General features: G+C 39.7%; 1 protein-coding gene across 1 annotated transcript in view; it reads right to left on the bottom strand.

Annotated features, from left to right (window-relative positions):
• Window positions 1-25,753, bottom strand: part of BLTP1 (bridge-like lipid transfer protein family member 1) — a gene marked incomplete in the record, with an annotated part of 179,272 nt that extends 153,519 nt beyond the window's left edge. Inside the window, 9 exon segments of the mRNA XM_027773678.1 lie at window positions 106-185; window positions 774-967; window positions 1,350-1,431; window positions 3,948-4,134; window positions 7,596-7,660; window positions 9,760-9,838; window positions 11,749-11,865; window positions 14,985-15,114; window positions 25,667-25,753. Coding sequence (XP_027629479.1) covers window positions 106-185; window positions 774-967; window positions 1,350-1,431; window positions 3,948-4,134; window positions 7,596-7,660; window positions 9,760-9,838; window positions 11,749-11,865; window positions 14,985-15,081 — 901 coding nt within the window.
• Window positions 25,754-27,251: the final 1,498 nt, after the last annotated feature.

Below are 27,251 nucleotides of genomic sequence, written 5' to 3'. Positions count from 1 at the left end.
TGCTTGTTTACATCCTAAGGATATTTCAAGTATCACTAGATAGTGGTATTTCATAGATGGAACAACGGTATCTATGGAGCAGGACTGCAGAAGCAGAAGTGATACCTGGCTCGTCCATGTAGTAGTAGATGTCCACATCATTCGACTGCATCACCACGAAGCCCTCTCCCATTAACCTTGGCGGCCTGCAAGGAGGAGGGGGAGGAGGAGGGGCAAGCTAAATACATCGCTGGAATATGAAATGTTCAGCACCCTAGTTATGGTGGTAATCGGTAAAAACAAAAGGAAGGAAACTAAAAAGCGCATCAGGAGCTGCATCTTCAAAACCTAAAAACACCTTTCACACAATCATCCTTAAAAATGGCTATGTTATATTAGACTAAATAAAATGGTACTGAAAATTTATCAGTAAATTAGTCCAAGATAGAAGATAATTGGTTTTATATTTTCCATTTTAAGTTTTAAATGAAAGAAATTAGTTTTTATATTTTACTTTATTTTTTGCCATAGGGTACATGCATTTGCAGAGAGATACAGGGAGAGGGAAATGGAGAAAGCACCTCCCATTGGGGCATGGACAAGCCACAATCCTTCTCCCCCATTTCTCCATCTTGTTGGGTTGTAGGGTATGCAAGCACACACTGCTTGACAGAGAAATATACTTAATTACTGCACTTCTTGTAGCAAAGAAATGAAAAGGCTAGTAAAGGTACTAGCTGATATCTATAGTAGCCATGAAGAAGTTACTTATTATAGTTACAAGATTTTCTTACTCATCATTTTGAAGACCAACATAACGTGGACTAGGAACAAGCATGACTCGGACGTTTTCAAGCTTTCCTTTCACGATATGCATGAATTGGTCCAGATGACTTGAAGGTGGTTTTGTAGTGTAAGTTAAGAAAGCATCATCAAAATTGATGCACAGAGTCTGAGGTTGGTAATGATTCCCAAAGGCCAGACGTCCCTAAAAATAGATAAAAAGGTAATACACCATGCAAATTCTACCCACGTATCTTCCTTATCTGATATAGTAATAATTTCACAAAATAATGAAATAATTCCACTGTATCATTATTGGCTCACTTATGCCTTGGTCAATTTAGACCCATATTTAAAGAAATTGAAAGTATTGGGAGGAATTTAATCACTTGTGAATAAACAGTCTTTAAGGCCTAATTAATTTATCCTAAAACAGGATTGGTGTTAAAGTAATTCTTTCACACTTCACAGAAATAGAAACTAAAAAATTCCAAAATTACTTTTCTTACATGAAAATTTTATTTTCAAAAATAGAAGGCTCTATGTTATGAACCCACCCACCATCAGCTGAAGCAGAATTCACTTACTGTGCTCACATTGACCTTTATGACTGGAATAAGTGATCTCCATGAAGATGTGGGATCTTGAGATTCTGTCTTCACTTTAACTCTGGCAAGAAAAGATAAGATATAAATAAAATAGACAGCCTGCAGTGCTCAAAAATAATCATTTGAGGTGTAAATGTCCTCATCAACTATCCAAAAAAACAAGTTTTTTTTTTTTTTTCTTTCTTTCTGGGGTTAGGGAGAAGAGACTGGAATTGACATTGATGGTTGAAGTCAATATCAAAGACATTTTGAATAGTATAGACAATTTGAATATTAGACATAAATTCTATTTCTTAAATTCCAAATTGTATTCAAGTGTTTCTCTGTATTATTTCTCTTAATGATCAGCACCTTTATTTTTAAAAATAAAGCTTTAGCTTTTTGTGTACTTTTTAATTGTTTACATTCAATCACTATATATCCTTACAACACTGAAAATTAATTTCCCCAGCATGAATACCCTGTAGGTTAGTCTAGTCAAAGAAATTACCATACATATTGTCAAACTAATCATTTTCAATTTTTTTGTCTACTGAATTTTTTTTCCCCCTTGATTCCTCCCTTATCCCCCCTACCCCATCCCACCACTTCCAGTCTTCCTCTCATACTTCCTCTGGTATCCACAGGTTTTCCTTGCTTTTATGCCTTACAATCTCAGTTTCTGCCATAGAGTACAGACGTTCAGTGTATATTAAAAGAGGACATACAATGCCTCTCATTCACAGTCTGAATTGCTTTGCTTAGCAATAAATCTTCCATATTCATTCACTTTCTATCAGATGCCAAGGTCTCATTTTAAATCAAAACCATTTTTATTTCAACAGTGTATTCTACAAATTCATTTTTCCCCTTGTCATATCTAAAAATTGTTAAAGAATTTTTCATTTTTCCAGGAAGATATATGAGTCATTTCATTTAGTTACTAATTTCTAATTTCTATATGGCTTACTAATTTTCTAACATTTACATAAAATATAATGCATAAAGCATTATACCTATTCTCAACATTATCAATCTTTCCTTGGTAGCTCATTACTTTAACACACAACTATACCAACATTCTCTCTTCCCTCTTATCTCAGAAAGAGGTGTCCTCCCTTTTCAAGAATGTTACCTAACCATTAAAAATATAGTTAACAATACTAAAAACCTTATCAAAACACTTATGCTACAATATTAAGTTCTAAGAGTTAAACTTGGATTATTACAACTTCATGAAGATACATACAAAAAAGATCATTTCATGTGTACATCTAAAAATGTGACCTCCCTTTTTCTGAGAGCTTCACAGCTTTACATGGCAGCAGGGTATTTTCCATCTCGATATGTTTTAGTCAGCCCAAATCCGCTCTAAACACTAAAACTCATCTTTACCTTCAGAAGCATTTCTCCTCTAGACTTAATATTATTATTATTATTATTTTTTACTCCTTCCTCCTTCCATCCCACCATAAAGATAGTCTGTCAGTAAGCTAATCATCTTCAGATATTTCTTGGATTCCTCACTTCCTTACAATCCTTTCTCACTGCCCTAGGGCCATACTTTGGACATTAGAACAAACTATATTTCAACCATCTACAGTTCTTTTCATGCATTCTATGCCAGAAGTCAGCAAGCGTTTTTTGTAAAGGACCAGAGAGTAAATATTTCAGGCTTTGTGGCCCATCACATGGCTCATCTAGTCAAGACAGCCACTATGGCACAAACGCAGCCATAGACAATATGTAAATTGCTATGGCTACATTCCGATAAAACTTTATTTACAACCCAGTCATGGTGTCACATGCTGTGGAAATGCTGTATTCCACAGACTGGGACCATATGGGAGGCCTGGCTTCATTTCCTGGTTCAACCTATATTGGTGCAATGGTATCAGCATGGAATCTTAATGACTCAGGAAGGCTGGGCAAGAGAGTTGTGAGTCTGAGACTAGCTGATGCAACACAGTGAGATTCTATCTACGGAAGTTGCCGGTGTACTGGTGCATACACCTGTAGTCCCAGCCGGAAGGCTGAGCAGGGAGGACCAAGAGACTCTCCCTTTAAAATAAAAAAAAAAAAACCCTTTATTTATAAAACAAGTAGTGGGATTTGGCCTGTAGGTCCAAGTTTGCTGACCCTGTTAAAGAATCATTTGTAAATATGTAAATATCTTAAAGACATATTGCTATACAAACGCAAATTATGAAACAATATACGCTATATAATGCCACATGATTTTTAGAAAAATGCAAAATCATGCATTTGAATATGCAATTTAAATATATATATATTAGTATTATATATATGTATTTATGTACATGCATTCAAAGGATAAAAGACAAATTGGTAAGAGTACTACAGTTGTTAATAGGGAAGAAAGCAGGACTGGTAAGTAGGAGAAATGAATCAGGACTTTTTTTATTACATAACTCTATAATTTAAAGTTTTAAAGAATTATAGAATTATTTACATAATTAAACGTTTTAGTTAATTTATGAAGAAAAATTAGGCTATGTTTAGGTAAACAACAACAATTCTAATAAAGGCAAATATTTAAATGCTGGAGATGAATGAAATTGAAATGTGACACTGAACCGTTCAATTTTGGACTGGGTTCTTGTTCTTCCATTCTCCCGTGTTTTATCATCATCTTTCTTAGGTGGAATTATTGTTGGTTCCAAACCAAACAGTTCTTGAAGGCGTCCGTAAAGATCCGAACGGTTATAGACATGAAACTCAAAGTCATTGACCGTGATATACAATCTCGTTTCTGCCTTTGGATCTAAGGACACCAATGACAAAAAAAGCCAACATTTTAAGAATTTTAATTATAAAAGAAATAAAAAATTCATAGCAAGTCATGAAGGATGACTGATGAAAATGTGAGGTACATCTTTTCAACAACCAGAGGAACCCTGTGTCATACTTCGGTGGTCACCTCTGCAGGGTGCCCCTCACCACCACCTCCCCTAACCTTTTCTTTCTCCAAGGTTCCTTAACTCCATAGGAACACTGTTCAGAGAGAAATTTGCTTTCTTTATGGTTCTTTTGTTTTTTTTCCTGAAAGAGTTCCATCAAGTTTTAATCAACTTTGAAAAAAACCTTAGTCAAAGTTTTCAGACAAATCTTTTTTCATAGTTAGAGTAACTCAATGATTTATGTTTAAAATAGAATTCTACAATTAAAAAAGGCATATTAAAATAAATACAAAGCACTGGCAAAAGGAAAAGCTGATGTTACTGTTATTTTCCTTCCTGCTCTTTTTTTCCCACAACTGTCCACCCATTTCTCCCATGCATGATCAAGTCATTGAGAGGGAGAGAGAGCACACTCCCAACAGGGTCCCACTGCCACAGTCCACCCCCGACCTTCAACCAGGCCTGGACCATGGGCAGTGCGTGCCCAGTGTAGTAATTGGGGACTGTGGACCTGAAATGCCGACCTCCCACATGGGACTGCCCTGAAGAGCACTGCATTTCACCGCTGTGTATTACCACATTACTACTGTTTTAATTTGGCTTTCTAAAAAGACCTACATTTCTAGATTCTGATTACATCATTGGAAAATTTAAATATTTAGGGGCAGTGAAGTAGCATTTATAAAGTAAAACTTTACCCTAATACAGCCACTTTACACATAGTAAAATGTTCAAGTTTACTTAATCACTAGGCTAAGGGGATAGTCCTAGAAGAGTAGTTTGTTTGTTTGTTTGTTTCATTTAAGTTTTTGCCCTAGGCTACATGAACTCTCCAGAGACAGATTGTGAGAGGGAAAGTGAGAATTCACACTTTCAGGGGAATGTCCATGCCACAATCCGTTCTCCTCCATTCTCCTCTTGGGATTTTGGGCATGTACACCTATGCGCCCAGTGTGAGTTTCAAAAGCCATCAGATTCAGGACTCAACACATGATTGGCCATGTGGGAGTCTAGCACCTTTAACCACTATGCTACCTGCTGGCCCCAAAGAGTAGTTCTTAAAGCATCATCTGAAATCCTTCAGAGGAAAGTCCAAAGACTCTTCCTGAGGTCCAAAAGGTCAAGATTATTTTCATAGTATTATTATGGAATTGGACTTTATTCCATCTTTCTCCGAGTGGATGGTAGAGTTTTTCACAGGCAACACAACATAGGGTACTTAACAGACTTAACACAGATACATAAATGAGAATCCAGTTGACTTCTACCAAGCCAAATATTAAAGAGATGTGTAAAATGTAAAGCAATGCTACTGTTTTCCTTTAATATTTTGTGTGGGAGGCTGCGCACCAGCGAGTCTGCCGAGGTTTCTCAGAGAGCAAACAGTTACCATGATTGGTTCCCTTCCAAAAACCTGACCTTCGAAATCTTGCTCTGATTGACTACTAGAATCCCTCAAATTTGCATATCCTGTACCTCATGATTGGTGCTTTAGAAAAGTTATCTTTCATAAAGTGTTATTTATCGTAATAAACAATAGATTATCAATTTTTTTTATTTTTAGAGAGATTTTTGCTATAGGGCATATGCATTCACCAGAGAGACAGAAAGCAAGAAATCACTCACCAGGGATGGCCACACCACAATTCCTTCTCCTCCATTCTCCTCTCAGGATCTTGGGCACACATGCACACACGCCTGGCGTGAGTTTTAAGTTGCCAGGTCTGGGACTCGAATTGCTGTCAACTACGTAGGAGTCCGGCAACATAACTATTACAACATCTGCTGGCCCGCCTCAATATTTTTAATGAATTGAAAACACTTCTAAAATGATCAGGTATAATCTATTTTTTGAGAGCATGTGTGCTTGCCCAGAGAGATAGAAAGTGAGAAATCACTGTCCAGGGAGGATGGCTATGCCACAATCCCTTCTCCATTCACCTCTTGGGATTTTGGACACTCACACACACACACACACCCTGGGTGTGTGTGTTTAAGAAGTTTAAGCCGCCAGGTCTGGGACTTGAACCATGGTTGACTATGTGGGACTCCAGTAGTGTAAGCATTATGCCATCTGCTGGGCCCTCAGGCTTAATTTTTTTAATGCAGTAAATATAAGTAGATATAACTCACATAAATAAAAGCTCAATGATTTAGTAGAATGTAAAGAATCTCGGAGATCAAAAGTCTGAGAACTGCTATTCTAGAAAATAAAGACAGGGGCGACCCTCTTTGAGACTGTGAATATGTTTAATGTAGAGTAGGAGGGTTAGTGGCAAAGACAGGAGCACTTAGAGTCACAAAATAAAGATCTAGGGAGAAAATTCTAAGAGACTGAAAGGTAAATTTGCAATGATTAAAGCAAACTCAAAAGGCAGAGTGGGGGCCCAGCTGGTGGCATAGTGAGCGACTGCAGTTCAAGTCACGGGTCCAGAGGTTTGAAACTCTTGCCTGGTGCATGTCCATGTGTACCCAAAATCCTGAGAGGAGAATGGAGGAGAAGGGGTGGTGGCATGGCCACCCTCCCTGCCCCATCCCAGGAGGTGATCTCTTGCTTTCTGTCTCTCCACCGAGCTCATGCCCCTATAGCAAAAGTCTCTCTCTCAAGGAAAAAAAAAGAAAAAGGGGCAGAATGTGACATCCATTCCTTCTTTTCTGTTCATCCTTGTCACAGTAGATAAATGAGTAGCAGCATCAGGTAGAAGTATGAATAACAGTACAGAAGTTCAAAGTATGAGGTGCCTTAGAAAGATCACAGGGCTAGGGGTGCCATTTTGACTGCAATATGGGTTGGCCCATGGATATAGCAGGAGGCAAGGCTAGAAGTAGGGACAGAGGTCATACTGAGAATAAGTAATCCGCTGAAGTAACTGAAGCTAACCAGGCAACAGGAAAGCTGCTAAAGGATTTTCAACTAAGCAGTGGGGAAAAAAAAAATCAAGAGTTTTATGAATTCCAGAACTTTTAAAAATATCTCTTATTACAAGGGCCAGATGGTGGTACAGTCTAAAATGCAACGTCCTATGAAGCTGGCCCTCACTGGAAGTGCTGGGTTTGCAGCTGGAGATCCCCCTGTGTACTGCTGGCATGGGCTGCCGGGTCATGACCCGGGACTGGCTACGGTCAGGGTGGCTCGCAGCATCAGGACCCGCTGGGGTGCTGTCTCTCTGCCTGTGTCTAGTACATGAGAAAAAAAATGAATAAAAAATTTTATATATAAAATAAAATTATAGATATAATAAAATGTGAAACATTCTAATGACCAGAAATGAAAATTCTGATTATAATGTCAAACATGTTAAACACACGAAAAATAAAAACTCACCATGTTGCTTCTGCTTCGGGTTATACATTTTCCACCACCGAAAAATGACAAATCCATCTTGAATTCTAAGCAAGGTAGAGCATAAATATGAGAACTTTAGTAACAATTTACTTGATGCATTTCCTAACAGTTATTATAAAAGGCAGGCAATGAATAATGAGTAAGAAAAGATAGAAAATATTCCCAAGGACACTGGCACAGAGAAACACACATCTTTTTGGGAACTAGGAGTTTAGTATTCCATAATCCTCTAGTTAAAGAAGGTAAGATTTTGCACTATTCCAAAATAGATTGTTATTTTTTAATTGACAAATATAAATCGTATGGGTTTATCATGTACATGTTATTTTGAAAGATTAGATTCTTCTAATTAGGTAAAATGCAATGCTAGGCTACATTTAACAAGAAAATTTAGTGTGAACAAAAACCTTTTTTTCCTTTTTAAATGGTATTTTTAAAGTATAAAAATTATATAAACAAAAAGCCAAATCTTGAAAGGAGGAGGTTGGCATACTAAGGAAATCTTTAAAGATAATCCTTCATTTCTGTATAAATGATACCCAAAATAATGGGCTTACAGTTTATTTTTTACTTCTGATTTGGAAACCATTTTAAACTAGCATGGAAGTTGCCTTCTTTGGTTTTAAGCGAGATATAAGTGTTTCCAAAGCATCTCAACTAATTTAAAACTAAATTCTAAATCTCAAATTTAAAAAAAAAAAAAATCATTCAGACATAGTAAGGAACAGTGGCCAATACCTTAAGTCTTAATGTGCATAAAGGTTGTGTGGCCAAGTTTTAGTACATCTTCTCGTGCACTGTGAAGTCATTTTTATACCTGTTTTAGAGGACATCCTCCAACTCTAGATTTGACATTAAGATTAGGTGGATTTAGGAAAGGTCATTTCCACGGTTCCATGTCAGCTGCTGGGATGGGCATACATGTTCACACAGACTGGTTGATCTTACACCCAGTATACGTTATTTAAAGACAATGAACCTGACTTCTAAAATTTTTTAATTTAATTTTTTTCTAACAATTTGTTCCGATGGTGTGTGTTTCTGCTGAGCTGCACATTAACAATGCTCTTGGCCTTGTTTGGATCCTCTTTTGCATGACCTATACCTAGGCCAAGTATCAGCATGGGCTACTACAAAGGATTCTGTTTATTCTTTCAGCATGCAACCATAATGAAAGGAAGGGAGATCATTTTGTCATAAGTGACAAAATGGGCAGTCTAGGATAGTGAATTCTGTAGGTCCAAATTTATGACTAGGTCACAAGTTCACACTGAAACTGTCTTTCTCCCTGACCAAAAAAATATAGGCTTTAAAAAAATAAATAAATAAAAATAAAAATAAAAATAAAAAAACATAAAAATCAAGTAGGCTCTTCTTTCAAGGATTACAGAAGTGGGAAGACTTCAAACATATTAGAATTTCTTATTCTATTCATATTTATGTTTCCTTCTTAAACTAAAATTAGAGCTGCTAATGGTAAATAATTCTATGAACTTATTATCTCTATTAAGGAGCTACCAATATCCTTGAACCTTGTTTTATATAATAATCACCACAAACTCCAAAACAGAAATGGTCAGGTAATGGGACCAGCAGTTAGCGTAATGGCTATGTCACTGGACTCCCATGTAGTAGAGCACAGTTCGAGTCCTGGACCCGGTGGCTTAAAACTCACGCCAGGCGCCTGTGCAGGTGTGCCCAAGATCCCGAGAGGAAAATGGAGGAGAAGGGATTGCAGTGTGGCCCTCCCCCCTGGGGGGTGGTTTCTCGCTTTCTGTCTCTCTGTCTCTCTCTGTCTGCCTGGTGAGCACATGCGACCTATAGCAAAAACCTCTCAAAAAAAAAAAAAGAAAAAAAGAAATGGTCAGGTAATTTAATGGTTCAGTTTTTCATTTGGAAATGAAATAGATACTCATTTCTATAATTTATGAAATGATAAATTTTTTTGCCACTGCAAACCTTAGCTAAATTAATCTACTAACTAAAAACATTTTAAAAATCAATTCACCAAGTATGATTTACTGAAAAAAAAAAAAGAGCTTTGATCCATGGTTTTATTTAAAGAAGCAAATCAGTCAATAAAATATCATAATCATGAGATTTTTATATTACTTTAAGATGGATTTAAAATTTTTGTTTTTACCTAATAGACATGTCTTCTGTAATATAATAGATTTCACGAACCATGACTTTTCCAGAAAGAACAGAGAAAGAGAAGGAGCCTGTTGTAGGGGGAAAAAAAAAAAAACAGCAATTAACATCATTCTCTTAACAGACCATAGAGCCCTGAAGGCTTAAAATAACCTCAGCATTCAGTTTATTCGATAATTAAAGGATCTTCTTTCTGCTTCTTTCTGCTTCTGTCCTGATTATCTTTACAGCCTTACTAATTCTCCACCTTTCCCTCCCTAATGTGACAACAAATACCATGCACATCATCATGGTGGCCAGAGCTACCGAAGAGCCACAAGAGGACATTATTCTATGTAGCTGCTCCATGGTTAATTCCCTAATTATACACAGCCATTAAATAAATTCAAAGCAATGACTAACTCACCATTTCTCTCCATTACTTAAAATAATTGTAGAACCAGCCACTGCCTCAAATTAATGGAATACTGTTTACGTTTGAAAAAAGATTTATGTCCACTATGGTATTAAATGATAATGAATGTTAGAATGATTCTAACCACTCACCTCTGATCCCCTTTCCCACTGACTTAGGGCTTTCCAAAGCACAGCACTTCCTAACACACCCTCCTTTCTACCTGAAAATTTCCCAGACATTAATTTAGTATGGCAGGCCACAAAATGAAAAATACACAAGCTAATTCCACTTACAGTTTTTTAGGGCTTTTTTTTCCTTTTCTTATTTTTCTTTTTTTTTTTTTTTTTTTGAGAGTGAGATTTTTGCTATAAAGTTGTGTGCGCTTGCCAGAGACACAAAGTGACAGATCAAAAAAAAATCATTCCCCCAGCGGGCATGGCCATGCCTGCAATCCTTTTTTACTCCCGTCTCCTCTTGGGATTTTGGGCACATGGGTGCATGCACCTGGCCTAAGTTTTAAGGTGCCAGGTCAGGGAACTGAACCACAGTCAACTACATAGGAGTCCAGTGACATAACCATTATGCCATATGCTGGCCCTACTTATAGATTTTTAAAGTATGTTTTATTTTATTTTGTAGAGTTGTGGGGTTTTTTGGTTATTGTTTTTTGTTTGTTTGTTTTTGTTTTGCTATAGGGCACTTGCGCTTTCAGAGAGACAAAAAGACAGAAATCGAGAAACCAGCCCCCAGCATCAATCCCTTCTACTCCATTCTCCTCTTGGGATTTTGGACACACACGCACATGTGCCCAGTGTGTTTTAAGGTACCAGGTCCAGGACTCAGACCACGGTCGACTACGTGGGAGTCAAGCAACATAGCCATTACAACCGCCTGCTGGTCCCAGTACGGTTTATATTTTAAAAAAGAAAAAAAAAGAGTAAAAACTACATCGAGAATTAGAAATTTCTTTGAATGCTGGACTCTTGAGAAATTTCCATATGCAAGACAAGTTTAAACTTTTCAAATTAATATCTTGAATAATAAAAAGTAAAATGGTATTAGAGAAACACTAAGAAAGAAGAACAGGGAGCTGGCTCCCTAGCTTAGCAGATAAGCACTGTGCAGAGGAAGCAGCTCTCACAAGGCTGACCAGGGTTCAAGACCAGCCTAAGTGGCTTGAAACACATGCCTGCTACATGCATGCATGCCCAGGATCCTGACAAGATGGGAATTGGGAGAAAAAGGACTGTGGTGTGACCAAGTCCCATTGAGAGCTGAGGGTCCTTTCTCTCTCTTTTCCTCTTTCATGCAGTCACATGCCCTCTGACATTGGCAAAACGAAAGAATGAAAGAACATGAGGAGGGGAGGGGAAGAAGAGAAAGAGGAGGAAGTAAAGAACATGACCAAGTGGTGGTTTACTCAGGCCACGGGATGCTATGTAAGACACACTCTAGTTAGGTTATTTTCATCTTAATGAAACAAAAGTAAATTTCTAAAGCTACTGCACTGTTCATAAAATAGATATTTATAACACCCGTCTCAAAATTATGTGGAAGAAAAAATTCAGTGTTACTCAAACTTACCAATATGGATATATCCATGCTTGTACAATCTGTTAAGAACCAGTGTTAAAATAAGACCGACATTCCGAGAATTATAATATGTAAGATAAATAATCCATCCGCAGGACAGAATTGTAGCTGTCGGGGGTAAAAATTAGAAATGTTAAAATTTACTTCCATATGGCATAATCTGTCTTCTTACAATACTTGGAATCTTAAAACCAGAGGTGGGTTCTACTTTATGCAACTTTCCCTCCTTTTCTGTATTTGTTAGCTAGAAAAGCACAGATTCTAATTAGATCAATTAGTGCAATGTTTCAAGTAATATCCCTTTTTTTTTTCTATTTCCTTTTCCACTGCTTTGCACTGTTTTAGTTACTAAAGACATATAAAGATGTTCTGGTAGGAAAATATCCTTATTTCTGAGTATTCTCAAAAACCACCACCTACCTTAGGTCAAAAGCTCATAAATAAGTTCATTCCCAAGCTACTTCCTGAAATACGCTAAGGTCACTTAAGAGCAATAAAAACAATTTTTTTTTAAATCAAAGAAAAATATATTTTTTTAATTAGCAATCTCTGCCTTAAAAGTGTAATTAAAAATTGGGAATTTTAGCCTAAAGGCATATTAAATAGGGCACCTTACAGTAGATATTTTACTATAATTGATGAGACAATAACCTACTTTTAAAGAATGCTAGTACATATGCTACAATAAGTTATATTCTACATTTGACAATTTTTTCATGAAAAGTTTATAGTCACCTATAAAATACACATTCCCAACAAAAAGTAGTTCATAAATATGGAAAATAACAAGCACAATGAAAGCAGTTTATTTAACAAATTTTCTTTTACTTAACTTACTTTATAAGCTTTTAGCAACATCACATTAAGTTCTTAACTTCTTTTAAAAATATATGCAAATAGATAAAGCAGTCACTTTAAAGAGTCAAAATAAAATACATTTTTCAGGATAACTTAGATAACAGTTTTGATGTACCAAATACTATGACCATAAAATTATATCTAGAAAAATTCTTTTGGAAAATTATTTTAATGATATGCCATTGTGTTTTAGTGTAAAGTCATGTTGTTTAAAATTTTTCTATAAACCACTGTGTCAATTGTAGGCTGTTATAGGCTGTTTCGGGCCACACAGAAAGAGATAGTTGCTAAGAAAATCTGTTGTTAGTATTAAACAGCATATTAAGCTTAGAAATTATAGCCTTTTCAATACACCATCTTCGCCACATCCCTTTGAATATCATAAAGCCACTAGTAAAATAAAGGTATTGAATAATCGCTCAATGTTTGTTCTGCTTGCTGCTGTTATTATTTTTTCCTTAAAGAAAGCATTTGTATAGAACACAAAAACGTTAGAAAATTTCTAGGTGATAGGAAGAGAAAATTCTAGGTGATGGGGACAGAAAGGAAATAAGGTAGAATTTTGTCCTTAATTCAACTAAAAAGTAATCTCCAATGCTGCTTTTATGAGATTCTACTTCATACTAATATTTTACTAGTATTTTACTTTTCCCTTTGGTTTTCATTAATGATAATTTACGACAGTTCACTTTAATCAAAAAAAAAAATAGAGGGCTCAAAGTTTAAATAGTAACTCTCTCCTACCTACAAATCACGAAGCATTTTAAGTCCTTCCAAGTACATTGCACCTCTACCCACATCTCTGTCCTACGTGTGTACTATCATGTCACAAAAGAAGCACAAGCATATGCTGAGACCAAAAAAGCTACGTAACACATTTAAATTACTTTATCTCTATAGACCTCAGTTCTCCCTTTTACCTGTTGGTAAAAAGGAAAAGAATAAAACCTACCTTCCTGAAGTGGATCTGAGCATGAAGTTTGACAACACATACAAAATGATGTGGTATTTGGCGTACAGAGGATGTTCAACAAGTATCACAGCCTTCCCTTTTCTCTCTTAACCTATCTTCCCCTGTCTGTTTTGCTGTCTATGTTTCCAACTCCTATGCCAAAATTCAAATCGAATACTATTCTTCTACCAAAACTTCTGGGTAACAAGAGCCTATAGTACTTTCTCTTTCCCCTGGTATTATTTTCGTATTTCTCCTCCTTGTTCATTCTTACTCGTTTATTCACTCATATTCCCTCCCTCCCTCTCACTGTGTTTAGTTATACAGCACTGTGAACTACTGTATATTCCTTTAAAAACCCTAGTATTTTATACAGATTTTTTAAAAAATTTTGCTAAACAGTGTATGTATTGCTGGAGAAAGGGGAGAGAAAGAGAGGAAGGGAGGAAGGAAAAGAAGGAAAGGGGACAGAAGGAAGAGGTGTGAGAAAGCACCTCCCAGAGTAGGCGGCCACACTGCAATTCCTTCTCTTCTCTATTCTCAGCGCATGTATGCACACACGCCTGGAGTGTTTTGAAGCCATTGGGTCCAGGACTCAAACTGTGCTGTTAGCCACGTAGGATCCAGCTGCCTCAACCACTATGCCATCAGCTGGCCCCAGAAAATTATTAATACATAATATTAATACATAATTAGCATAATATTAATACCTAATTAATACACAACAGCTGACTAACACACTAAAAGCTATGTACATTCTATTTTACTGTAAAAATATTCTTACCCTAAGATTTATCACTTTCATAATAAAATAAATAAATTTAAAAGAGTGTATGTGTGCTTGGGAGAGGAATGAGGAAGGTGACTTGAAATAGCAAAGATAAGACAAGTACAAGGTCTGTCTACTCTCCCCACCTCTAAGTCAGATAAGGAAGCCGCATAAGAAAAAGCAGAGCATTCCAGAGCAGCTTTCAGAGTAAATACTCAAGAGACAAAGATTTAAATCTTCTTTCTTAAAAATAAATAAATGGTATTGTGTATGTTAAGTGTTCCAACTGTTGTCAGCCACTGCTTAAAATTAGGCTGTTGTTAACCGTAGGTTAAACACAATGGAGTATAAGAAAAGGCATTCCAGGACCAGGTGGTGAAGCAGCCATAACACCACTGGATCCACTGAGGAAGGTCCTGGGGCTGTGCGGTCCACACATGTGCCCATGACCCAGGTAGGCTGAGACAGGTGGGTCACAGCAGCAAGACCCAGGTGGTGATGGTGCCCATTCTCATTCTCTTTCTCTCTCTCTCTCTCTCTCTGCACCCCCATCCTGTAATCCTGTATGTGTATGTATCTGTCTGTATCTCTCTCTCTCATTACATAAATAAATAAACAATCTTTAAAAATAGAAAACATTCTACTTACCAACAAGGAGCCAAACAACATTGGAATTGTGTTCTGTAAGAAAATCTTCTAATTGAGTGATACTAGGGACAATACTGTCATTCTTTCTTTGATCCATTACTGTAGTTTTTCCAGAACAGCATTGAAAGGCCTAAAAGAGGTCAACGGTTAAATCTAGATTCAGAGATTTATGAAATTACAAGAAAAATCATGTGTGGGCGGGAGTGTACATTCTATTTTCTTCAATAAAGCTTTGAATAATCTTCATCAGTCAGCAACTAAAAACTTGTGGGCTAACTTTATAATATAAGCTTATCTTTCTTCCCCATAGTTTTTTTAAACAAAAATTAAAATTCTTAAAAGAGAGAAATATTTTGAAAAATATCTATAATTTAAAACCAAATATCCACATTACATAATACTTTATATATTATAAAATAGCATGTGTTCCTATTCCACACTTTTTACTGTTTTACAGATAGCCAGCACAACCCTGAGGATGAAAAGGCCACCATCCTAAGGAATGTTCAGTGATGTTCCTGGCACTCAGATCTCTACATAAAAAAAGGGGCACCTACCTCCAGTCAAATACAAAGAGAAGTGGTCTATCTCCTAACAGGACCTTGAGTCTTCATCCAAAAAGCACCACCACCCGCCACTGTAACAAACTACAGCCAAAGAGCACACAGAAAGAGTGCATTCCAGTCACAAAGACGAAAAACTGCAGTATCACAGTGTTGACTAACGTTTTCCTAAATATCAAGTTCATGCAAAGTCTTTAAGAGAAATCAACAAGGGCCCCAGCACGTATTCTGAGTGTGCATACAAGGAAAGGCTGGCACTAACAGGCCCTATGCGCACCCCGATTCCTCCATGGGGACAATTCCTTACTTCCCAGTTCCTCCATGGAGGCCAACTGAAGACTGATTGAAAAATCTGTTGTATAATCTTCATTAAGCAAATGACAGACTAACAAACAAATCGGCTGTTTGCTCTTCCTCCACTCTTCCTGAACAGTTCAGGCTGGAAGCCGTTAAGGTGAAGCAGAACAAGGCAGGCATTTAGGCCTAGGAAGGGGAGGCCAGGCGTCCAGTAAGAGGAAAGTAATGGCCAGTGTGGTGGGGAGCCTCCTGCGGCAGCAGCACCACCTCAGGGTGCCCAAGCCTGAGTGAGATGAGGAGGGCGTACTGGCAAGGAAGAGGCCAGCCCAGGGTGCTGGAGCCTGAGTGGAAGGAGGAGGGCAGCCGGCCCTGGCAGGAGGTGGAGCCGAGCAGGATGAGAAGTGCACCTACACAGGAAGGCCGCCTGGTATAGGCTGTCAGAACCCGAGGGGAAGAGGCAGAACTCCTATGTGGGAGAGCAATCCAAGTACACTCTACCCTGAACCACACAAGTTTTGAACGGTGTGGGTCCACTTATGGTGCAGATTTTTTTTTTTTTTTTAAATCCCAACACCAAACACTACATGCTAAAAACAAGAGATTTCCCCAAACAAAAAAAGCCAATGAAATGCCTAAATGATCTTTTTTTACCCTCAAGAAAATTTGAATCTAGTTTGCTGGAGTTTAAGAAGTAAACAGAATTGTCAATATTTTAATAATCCAATTATAATAAAAAATTTTAAATTTTATCATATTCAAGCCCCTCATGTAACAGTAAATCCCAATTCTTTGCATAAAAGCCATTCACATTAACTTCAGACCATTCTATTAGTTTTCTGGATTTTATTGCAGTCCTTTCATATAAAGGAAACTCCATTGGTTTTTAAGGGTCAGAAAATAAACCACGATTACGGCTCTCCTGTGAACTCCATCAACGTTCAGATTCTCTTCCCCAGCGAGTCAGAATAAACAGTGTCAGCACACGGCCACATTATATACACTAGAGTTCTGTGAATTGTATGCTTTGCACAGTAACATTTCTACATTGCTCACCAACTGGCCCAACTTTACTGACCTACTTTAACTGTTATAGAACATATACTTATTGAAAACCTTCAGCTGTCTGGTTACTGCAACTATGCGTGTAATGAATTATAGCTGTGAGTCACTTAATGAGAGGGTAGGTTCTGAGAAGTGTGTTGTTAGCAGTGTCAATGTTATGAGAATATCACAGAGTGTACTAACACAAAATGAGACAGCACGGCCTCCTACACACCTAGGCTACGTGGTAGAGCCCACTAGAATCTTATGGGACCACTGTTGCATATACAGTCCTTCTGACCAAAAGGCCATTCTGCAATGCATGGCAGTATTTAGATATCTTCTATGTCAAAGTCCTTTATTTCCTTCTTAACAATTAAGACCTAGGTAAAAGACCAAAGATCTAAGTAAATACCAAAAGAGGAACTGCTTAAACAGATTTCTTATCTTTATTATGGCATAAAGACATCCCAAAACAAAAGTAAAGCATAAATTAGATTGCAACACTTTGATCTAAAATAAAGTTTGGGGATCACCAGATGGCATAGTGGTTATGTTGCTGGACTCCCATGGAGTTGACCGCAGTTTGAGTACCAGACCCAGTGGCATAAAACTAATGCTGGGTGCGTGTGTGCCCAAGATCCCAAGAGGAGAACGGAGGAGAAAGAACTGCAGTGTGGCCATCTCCCTGGGGGGTGATCTCTCGCTTTCTGTCTCTTTGTCTCTCTCTGACTCCAGTGAGTGCAGGCACCCTATAGCAAAAATATCACAAAAAAATAATAGTGATAGAAAAAAATTAGGGGGGACCAGCAGTTGGCGTAATGGCTATGTTGCTGGACTCCCATGTAGTCGACTGCAGTGCGAGTCCCAGACCCAGTCGCTTAAACTCACACCGGGTGCATGTGCATGTGTGCCTAAGATCTCAACAGGAGAATGGAGAAGTGACTACAGTGTGGCCATCCCCCTGGGGGGTGATTTCTCTCTGTCGCTCTGTCTCTGTGTCTCTTGCGAGTGCACACACCCTATAGCAAAAACCTCAAAAAAAGGGGGGGGAGGGGGAATTAGGTTTGAAGGCATGATTAATTCATGTAAACTGTTTCTGGAGTGACACGAACAGTCTGAGCACTAACCCATAAACGGAAACTGCCTGACAGAAATGACTTCGCAGTGTTCCTTCCAACTCATGATGCTACACAAGCAAATAAAACACAGAAGTGTTCACTACACAGAGCATCTTATATAAAAGGATATGCAAAGTGTATACATTTCAGATAATACTGCAAAGTGCCAGCCTCGACTCCCGCATGGCTGGCCACAGTTCGCATCATAGCTTCAATGCCTTAAAAAAAAAAAACATGTCAGACACTTGTGCATGCCCCAAATCCTGATGGAAGTGGAAGACATCCCTCACTGGGGGGTACAATATTCTTCTTCTCTAACTCTCTCTGACAAACATATGAGCCCCCTGGCAATTAAAAAAAAAAAAGTATTAAAAAAAAAAAGTTGGCATTATCCAATGAGTATTTAGTAAGTTCAGAGGCCCTCTCTGCCTAAAAATACTTTACCTACTATGATATGAGACCTCAAATTCCACCATTCATTCCTTTAAATAAAGCACTAACAAATATTCTTTTAAAATGCAACGATATCTTTCCTAGTTCACTAATACCTACCATTAATCATTACCATATGGTAATTAATTCACTTGAGTACTTGTATCATCAGCAACCAGGACTACAAATAATCATACAAAGCCTGAAATTCCCAAAGATGGGGAAAATCTTAAAAAGGAGGTGATAGACAACAAAAGCATCAGCCTCCTTAACAATTTTGGCCAGAGCTAGTGGCTTTGTGTACATTAGTCAAATTTAAATAATGTCTTGGTTAGTTCATTTAAGCAAACAAAATAATTACCTTTCCAGGTCAAACGGATGAGATATAATCCTTGCTACATAGTCATTCCAGGGCCCTTTTGGTCCATACAACAAATGCAATTCTACCTGTTAGCTAACTCTAGAATTAAAGAATTAAGAGGTAAAAGAACTTTCAGTCAGAAATAACAGAAATTATCTGGGCTGCTAGAAATAGAGTAGGCCTTAAAGTCAAACTTGAAATGGAAAGCTCATTTTACCACCTCTCTTTCCTTCCTTAGCTTTGAAATAGCTTGAACAAGTTACTAAATCTGAGCCTATGTCCAAGGCTGACTATGGTTTAAATGTGTCCCTCAAAATCCACCTGTTGGAAATGTAATCCCAGTCCAATATGCATGTGTTGGAAATGTAACCCCAATGCAACAATGTTGAGACCTAGGAATTTAAGGGTGATTTAATCTCCACTGCAACAGTGTTGAGAACTTTTGAAGGAACTTTAAGGAACAAGTAATCTCAGAGGCAACAGTGTTAAGAACTAGGACCCTTAAAAACTGATTCAATCCCCAATGTAACAGTTTTGAGAGCTACTGCAGAAACATTAAGGGGCAGATGTCATCTCCAATAAAGTGTTGAGTACTGGGAACTTTAAGAGCCAATTTAATCTCTAATGCAACAAAGTTGAGAAATGGGAACTAAAAGGGGCAATTTAATCCCCAATGCAACATTGTCGAGAAGTGGAAACTTTAAAAGGTGACTTAATCCCCAATGCAACAATGATGAGAAGTGGGAACTTTAAAATGGATTAATGCTACAGAGGATGGGGATTAACAGTCTTGGAAGTGGGTTCTTGATAAAAGTGAGTTCCACACCCTCTTACTCTTTCTTCTCTTGCATTTTCTCACCATACGATGCCTTCTGTCATGTTAAATCTTAGACTTCCCAGCCTCCAAATCCTTATGAGCCAAATAAATTTCTACTGTTCATGAATTACTAGTAGTCTGGTTTTTTTGTTTTTGTTTTTTGTTTTTTAGAGGTTTTTGCTATAGGGCATGTGTGCTCGCCAGAGAGACAGAAAACAAGAAATCATCCCCTGGTGGGGATGGCCACGCTGCAATCTCTTCTCCTCCATTCTCCTCTTGAGATCTTGGGCACACATGCATGCACACGCACCTGGCATGAGTTTAAGCCACCGGGTCCGGGACTCAACCCGCGGTCTACTACATGGGAGTTCAGCGACATAGCCATTATGCTAACTGCTGGTCCCTTTGGTATTCTGTTTTAACAGTACAAAATAGACTAAAACACACACACACACACACACACACACAAAAGTAAGGTGTTGCTATAACAAATATCTGAAAATGTGGAACCATCTTAGGAACTAGGTAACAGCTAGAGGCTGGAACAGTTTGGGGAAGGTCTGTATTGTTACAAATAGTGTTCAGGTGATTCTGGCAAGGGCTCTGAAGAAGCAGCATAGAAGGAAAAGTCGGAAACCTCTCAGAGGTAACTCCGGTGGTTGTCATCAGAAAGTTGGCAGAAATATAGATAGTGAAGAAAATTCTGATGAGGCCTCAAGGGGATATGAAAAACAAGATATTGGAAACCAGAGCAAAGACTATCCTTATGGGAACCAGCAGTTAGCGTAATGGCTATGTCGCTGGACTCCCACATAGTCGACCGCGGTTCGTGTCCCGGACCGGGTGGCTTAAAACTCACGCCGGGCGTGTGTGCGTGCGCACCCAAGATCCCAAGAGGAGAATGGAGGAGAAGGGATTGCGACGTGGCCATCCCCCCTGGGGGGTGATTTCTTGCTTTCTGTCTCTATGTCTTTCTCTGTCTGTCTGGTGAGCGCACACGCCCTATAGTGAAAACCTCTCCCCCCCAAAAAAAAGGAAAAAAAAAATCCTTATTACAAAGCAGCAAAGAACTTGGCTGAGTTTTTCTTGATGAAGGTAGAATTAAAGAGTAATGAAATAGGATATCTGACCAAAGAAATATCTAAGCAAAATACTCAAGGAGCTGCATGGCTTCTCCTAACTGCATATGGCAAAAATGTGAGGAGAGAGAGAGAGGCTTTAAAGACAAATTATAATTAATTAAAAGAGAAGCAGAACATAAAGAATCGGAAAGTCCTCAGCCTGGCCATGGAAATAATAAAAATGTGCCAGCCCCATAGCACAGTGGGTTAAGTTCTGTACGTGGGGAGCTGGATCCACATGGCCACCCACAGGTCAAATCCCTGCTCCAGCAGTTTGAAAACCACTCCAGGAATGTGTGCGTGCAGGATCCTGATGGGACGGTGAAAAAGGAAGGACAGATGGCAGCATGACCACATCCACTCAGGAAGTGCTTGCTTACAGGAACATGCTCAGTCTCTGTGTGTGTGTGTGTGTGTCTCTGTCTGTCTGTCTGTCTCTCTTCTCTCTCTGGCGAGCACATATGCCCTCTGGCAATTTAAAAAAAATAAATAAATAAAACAGTATTTTGGAGAGGAAACCAAGAGTACACTAAGCGACCCCTTAAATAAAGAGATTAATAAGGACAGAAGAAAACCAATTGCTATTCTTCAAGACTGTGGGAGAACGACCCTGAAAACATTTCAGAGATGGCCCTCCCATTCTTGAAGAGATACTGAAGGCATTAAAAAGGCAAAGCAGAGGCCCATCTGTGATGGCACTGGTGGTGTGCACTGCTGAAATGCTAAGTTCTACAGGTTAGCATCCAGCAGAGGCCCGGGTTCGATTCTGGTCCAACCTAAGGGCCCTGTGAGCTGGCATGCACTTGTCATCCCAGGAACTCAGAAGGCTGAGGCAGGAGGATTGCGTGCTCAAAGCCGGCCTGGACAACACAGTGAGACCCTGTCTAAAAAAGGGAGAGAGAGGGACCAGCAGATGGTGTAATGGTTATGTCGCTGGACTCCCACATAGTCGACCATGGTTTGAATCCCAGACTGGGCAGCTTAAACTCACACCAGGCACATGTGCATGAGTGCCCAAGATCCCAAGAGGAGAATGGAGGAGAAGGGATTGTGGCGTGGCCATCCCCCCGGGGGATGATTTCTTGCTTTCTGTCTCTCTCTGTCTCTCTGGTGAGCGCACGTGCCGTATAGCAAAAACCTCTCTTAAAAAAAAAAAAAGAGAGAGAGAAAGAGAAGAGACAGAAAGAGGGGGGAGAAGCATTTCTTAAATAGGGTCTTGCCCCTGTGGCCTTCGGCTCCCACCTCCCAGTTAGCTAGGATGGAAGATGCACATGATCGAGACCCAGCCATTCAGGTAGACCTGGGACCCAAATCCGAGCCTCCCAGAGGCCCCTGACTCCTCCCAGAGTAGCACCCTGCAACTTCTCCACCACAGCTGGGCTGTGCAGGATTCTCTCAGTTAAGAATTCAAAAATGTCACTTCCATGTTGACTCAAATACTCCTGAACACTTAGTAATAATAGTAAAATGCTGGTATCAGCAAAGTAAAATTCTAAAACTTTTTTTTTTTTTTAAAGAGGTTTTTGCTATAGGGTGAGTGTGCTTGCCAGAAAGATAGAAACGAGACACCATACCACCTAGGGGAGATGGCCACGCCTCAATCCCTTCTCCTCCATTCTCCTTTTAGGATCTTGGACACACACGCACACGAACCCAGCGTGAGTTTAAGCCATCAGGTCCGGGACTCGAGCTGGGGTCGACTACATGGGAGTCCAGCGACATAACCATGATGCCAACCGCTGGTCTCCTAAAGATTTCTTGAGATAGAACTGTTTCCTTTTTGTCTTGCTCTTAGGCTTCTCTCTTATCTCCCAGCCTTCCACCACTTGGGTCAGAAAACCTCCAACAGCCGTAAGTGTGCTCATCACTCTCGCACCTTAAAAATCAAAAAGCCTCTCAGACTGTATCTAGCCATAACCCTCACTAGTTCATTTATAACCAGACTTTCTACGTAGACAGCATTAGCTATTTTAACCTGCGATGGTCATCCAGTGTGAACTGGCTTCCTCTGTAAAACTGCTCTTGCTTATGTCAAAAGAGGTTTCTTCAGTTTTTTTGTTTGTTTGTTTGTTTTGTTTTTTTGAGAGGTTTTTGCTATAGAGCACGCGCGTTCGCCAGACAGAGAGAGAAAGAGAGAGAGAGACAGAAAGTGAGAAATCACCCCCAGGGGGGATGGCCATGCCGCAATCCTTTCTCCTCTCGGGATTTTGGGCACGCACACACACGCACCCGGCGTGAGTTTTAAGCTACCGGGTCCGGGACATGAACCGCGGTCGACTACATGGGAGTCCAGCGACATAGCCATTATGCTAACTGCTGGTCCCCACAAGTGGTTTCTTAATCGACACGCCCCATCGGGGTCTCACCCACCATGTAACACACAGAAGCCCAGTACTCCTTCCTTTTCCCCAGACTCGGTTCCTCTGACTTCGGCGACTCTTTTGCCCACTCCGTCTCCCCTACCCACTCCTGCACGTTGTGTTTTCCTTCCGTCTGACCCATGGGAGCTAGTATACTCTATCTTCATCACTCCACATTTTGTCCGGAGTGATCTTACCGGTTCCCATTGCTTTAACTATCTCCTCTAAACTGCACCTGCAATATCGACACCTTAAATCAGGGCTTCTTCTTGAACCTGTTTGCAAGTTCCAACAGGTGAGTGACGGTTGTCAAATATCCCTGGCCGAAGCACAGCCCTCCTCCACGAGGAAGGTTATTCTCTTAAACTGAGTGCACATCTTTGGGAGGGGACACTTGTAGAACCAGCGAGGTCACTCAGTCAACCCATCAGTGGGGCGACATACGTCACAGGCCGACTGCCCCCACACCCCAGGTCTTCCCAACGCCTATCTGTACACGCTACTGCCTCGTGACGTTTCTTACAAGTCGCAGATGCCTCAAGTGTAACCACCGAACTGGACTCATCGCCTGTCACAGGCCACAATCTGCTTGTCCTACACGCTCACTCAGTAAATGGCCCCAGTGTCCACTCGGTTTCCCAAGCCAGTTATCAGGAACTCATTTCCTTTATCCACTATTACTTATTAAACACGAAGTGTATGCATGGACATGACAGTCCCCAGAAACTACTCGCCTCTACGTTCCTCCAAACCCAGTAGACCCCCGTCATTCTGCCTCCTTCGTGTCTATCAAATCATCTCCCTCCCGAATTCACATTTGCACTGCTTTTCTCCTGGGGCTTATCCCCCACCACCTCCATGGATTACGACAACAGCCTCTAACTGACCACCAGGCACTCAAGGTCCTCTCCCACCAATTCATTACCCACACTGCTGCTCAGCTGACCTTACCACTTCCATTTGCCATAAATAAGTTCCCCCATTTTTCTTAATTTTCCTAACCTCCCATGAAAATTTGAACTGGCATTATAGTTAACATGAAAAACATTACGCTAAAATATTACGCTAAAATAAAATCTACACAAATCCTAGTTTCCCACTGTACCTTAAATTGGCATTAGCAAAGAACCCTGCCTTACTCATTAAAATAATGCAACAGGTTTACTATGAATAAAATATTTACCACGTGCATGGTCCTTTTTTCCTAGTCTTTTACATAAGCCAAGAATATCTTCTCATATAAAATCAAGAACATGGGCCAGAAAGTGGCGTGGAGGTTAAGGCAGCTCGATCTCAAATGCCAGACTCCATGGTTTGAGTCCCAGATGCGGTGGCTTGAAAATCATGCCTGGAGTGTGTACATGCATGCATGCCCAAAATCTTGAGAGGAGAATGAGGAGAAGGAATTGTGAAGTGGCCAGCCCCTGGGAAGTGACTTATCACTTTCCCGCTCTCTCGCTCCACATATGCCCTATAACCAAAAAAAGGGCATGTTCACAAAAATGTTCCCTTACAGGAAAAAAATAATAAAAATACTATACTACTATTCTCCATGACAATTACTGTATTATTAGAAGCTTGGGATAATGCTTGATATATGAAACTAAGTATTTATTAACTAAATTGCTTCTTATTCATGTTTAGCCATGTCTTTTTACTATTCTCCATCAATAATAAAAAATATACCTGAGTTTAGCCATATATAATATTCTATGAAGAACACCAAAAGTCAACTACTTTTCCTATTTTTTTTTTTTTTGATTTTTGCCACAGAACACACACACTCGTAGGAGAGAAAGGGGGAAAGTAAGAGGGGAAAATGAGAAAGCACCTCCTATGGGGAAAGGCAACACCTCAATCCATTCTCCTTTTGGGATTCTGGGCACGCACACACACACACATATGTACCTGGATTGATTTTCAAGCCTCCCAGTCTGGGACTCAAACCATGCCATCATCCATGTGGGAATTCAGTGCCTTCACCACCACGTGGCCCTTCTATTTCTTTTTAAAACCCCTTATAATAATGGGTGGATTAAAGAAAAAGTGAAACAGAGAGAATAATGTGAACCCTTGAAAAATCAAGCCAAGGATTCCCTGGGCTTTCTCCTGCCCAGATAGGCTAAGCCCAAGACTTGACTGTCACTTAGATGTCAACAGAGCAGAAGTCTGGTAAAATAATCCACAGGTCATATTGTACACCTCCAACACCCCACCCCATTCCCTAATCATAAAGGTTAATTAAACCACAACTGAAACAGAAAGTTAAAAAAAAAAAAAAAAATTCTATATTTGACCTATGACCTTTAAGCAAAAATTCAATGTTTTTCATCTTTTTTTTTTTCCAGTTTGCTAGAGCCAGCAAAGCAAGAAAGCACCCCCCACGGGGCACACTCGTACCATAGCCTCTTCTTTTCTAGTCTTCTCTCCTTTTTGGGATTTTGAGTACTCATACACTGTATATGGTGTTTTTCTCAAACTGTGAGTCCCAGTTCAGGACTCCAATCACACCAGGCCATGGACTAGCCAAAAAATATTTACCAAGTTCATCTTAGCCAAAAATATTTACCAAGTTTGGTTTTCCCCCAGAGCCTGCAATGTTATATTCCTTCTCCTGGTCTTCAGAAAGTTCTTCTGCAGCGCTTCATCTTCACAAACCTGAAAAGAACAGTATTTTAATCAACTATACAGGTATTCTGGTTTTATGAATGCTGTATTTCAGATAAAATGATTTTATTACGCATGAACACACACAAAGAAATTCTTTAATGTTAATCCAATATTCCATTTCCGGGTTAAGTTTCCAAACGAAAAAGCCTCCTAAATCTAGACTAAAACCGCAACTTTGACACTAAGGTCTTCCAAAGGTTTCAAAACCACTGTGTTAATGGAAAGAGTATAAGTTTGGTAGTCAATGGGTCCTTTAAAATAAACTCAGTGTGGCCTTGAAAAAGTTTTTCTCTCAAACTGTTGAGTCCTCGCTGCAAGAAATGTGCCTTAGTTTCCTTTCCATCCCCACCACCTGGCACTCTTTTTATCAGATGAAAATCACCTTGCGAACTCTTAAAATGCTTGGGAGATGGTATAGCACTCTGATTAAGGGACCGAAAACTGGAGTGAAACCACCTTGCTTGAACCACAACTCTGATCCTGGTCAAGTCACTTTTTAAGGACTGTGAACTTTAGTTCTTTCAATTTTAAAAATGGGAATAATAATCGACCTTACACAGTAAGATTTTTACAATGACTAAATGAGATAATATATGTACATATAACGTAGGTACACTTCATAGTTACATACAATAAATGTTCTGTTAATCTTTTTTAACACTTTGTCTTAGTGCTTAGAATAAATTAGCCTCATTGTTACACACTGGGTGAAAACAGCAACATGAAATCAGTTGAAACTTACACCTTTAGACAATGACAAAATCCATGACTTCCTTAAGGAGGAAATTTACAAGAATTTTTCTCCTAAACAAACGTCTCTAACTTTCTACTCTCAACATTAAGGCCAACGGGAGGTGGCAAGAAGGGGGTTAAAAAACAAAACAAAACAAAACACACCAATACTACCCAGAAAGAAAATGAACTTCTCTTCACTTTCCTTTGACCCAAAAGAGAGTATTGTGTTTCCGCTGAGATGTACTTTTCCACAGCTGGTGCAGCAAGCACCGATTCCGAAAACAGAACACATGGAGCCTGGGGGAAAGGGGGGGGGGGGTCCTAAGGCTTCACTGCCCCCTGCCCACCCGGTGTTGGCAGCACCAGGTCTCCAGCAGCCCCGGGGCTGCTAGTCCCGGCTTACCAGGTCTACAGCAGCCCCGGGGCTGCTAGTCCCGGCTTGAAGGTGCATGGTCCTTCCCGCCGCATCCACAGGCCAGCGAGGGCAGCGCCGCCCCCCCGCCTATCCCCAGCTGCAGGGACAGCTCGTGCATCTGAGTCCCCAACCATCTGACTGTCACGGCCCTCCAGGCCTTCCGACACGGGTCTATAGGTCCCAGCGCTGCAGGTGAGGACGGCAATACAGACGGATCACCGCCGGGACATGCAGCCGCGGGAAGCCCAGCCCCTGTGACTCCGACGCGGCTGAGGTCCAGGGACACTGGCAGGGAGCTGCTCCCCTCCGCCCTGCCCGGCCCGCCCCGTCCCCT

This window comes from Tupaia chinensis, unplaced genomic scaffold (genome assembly GCF_000334495.1).
Source record: "Tupaia chinensis unplaced genomic scaffold, TupChi_1.0 Scaffold000362_1, whole genome shotgun sequence".
Classification (NCBI taxonomy): domain Eukaryota; kingdom Metazoa; phylum Chordata; class Mammalia; order Scandentia; family Tupaiidae; genus Tupaia; species Tupaia belangeri.
Note: the sequence above shows the minus strand (reverse complement) of the source record. Positions and strands in the feature narration are given on the sequence as shown.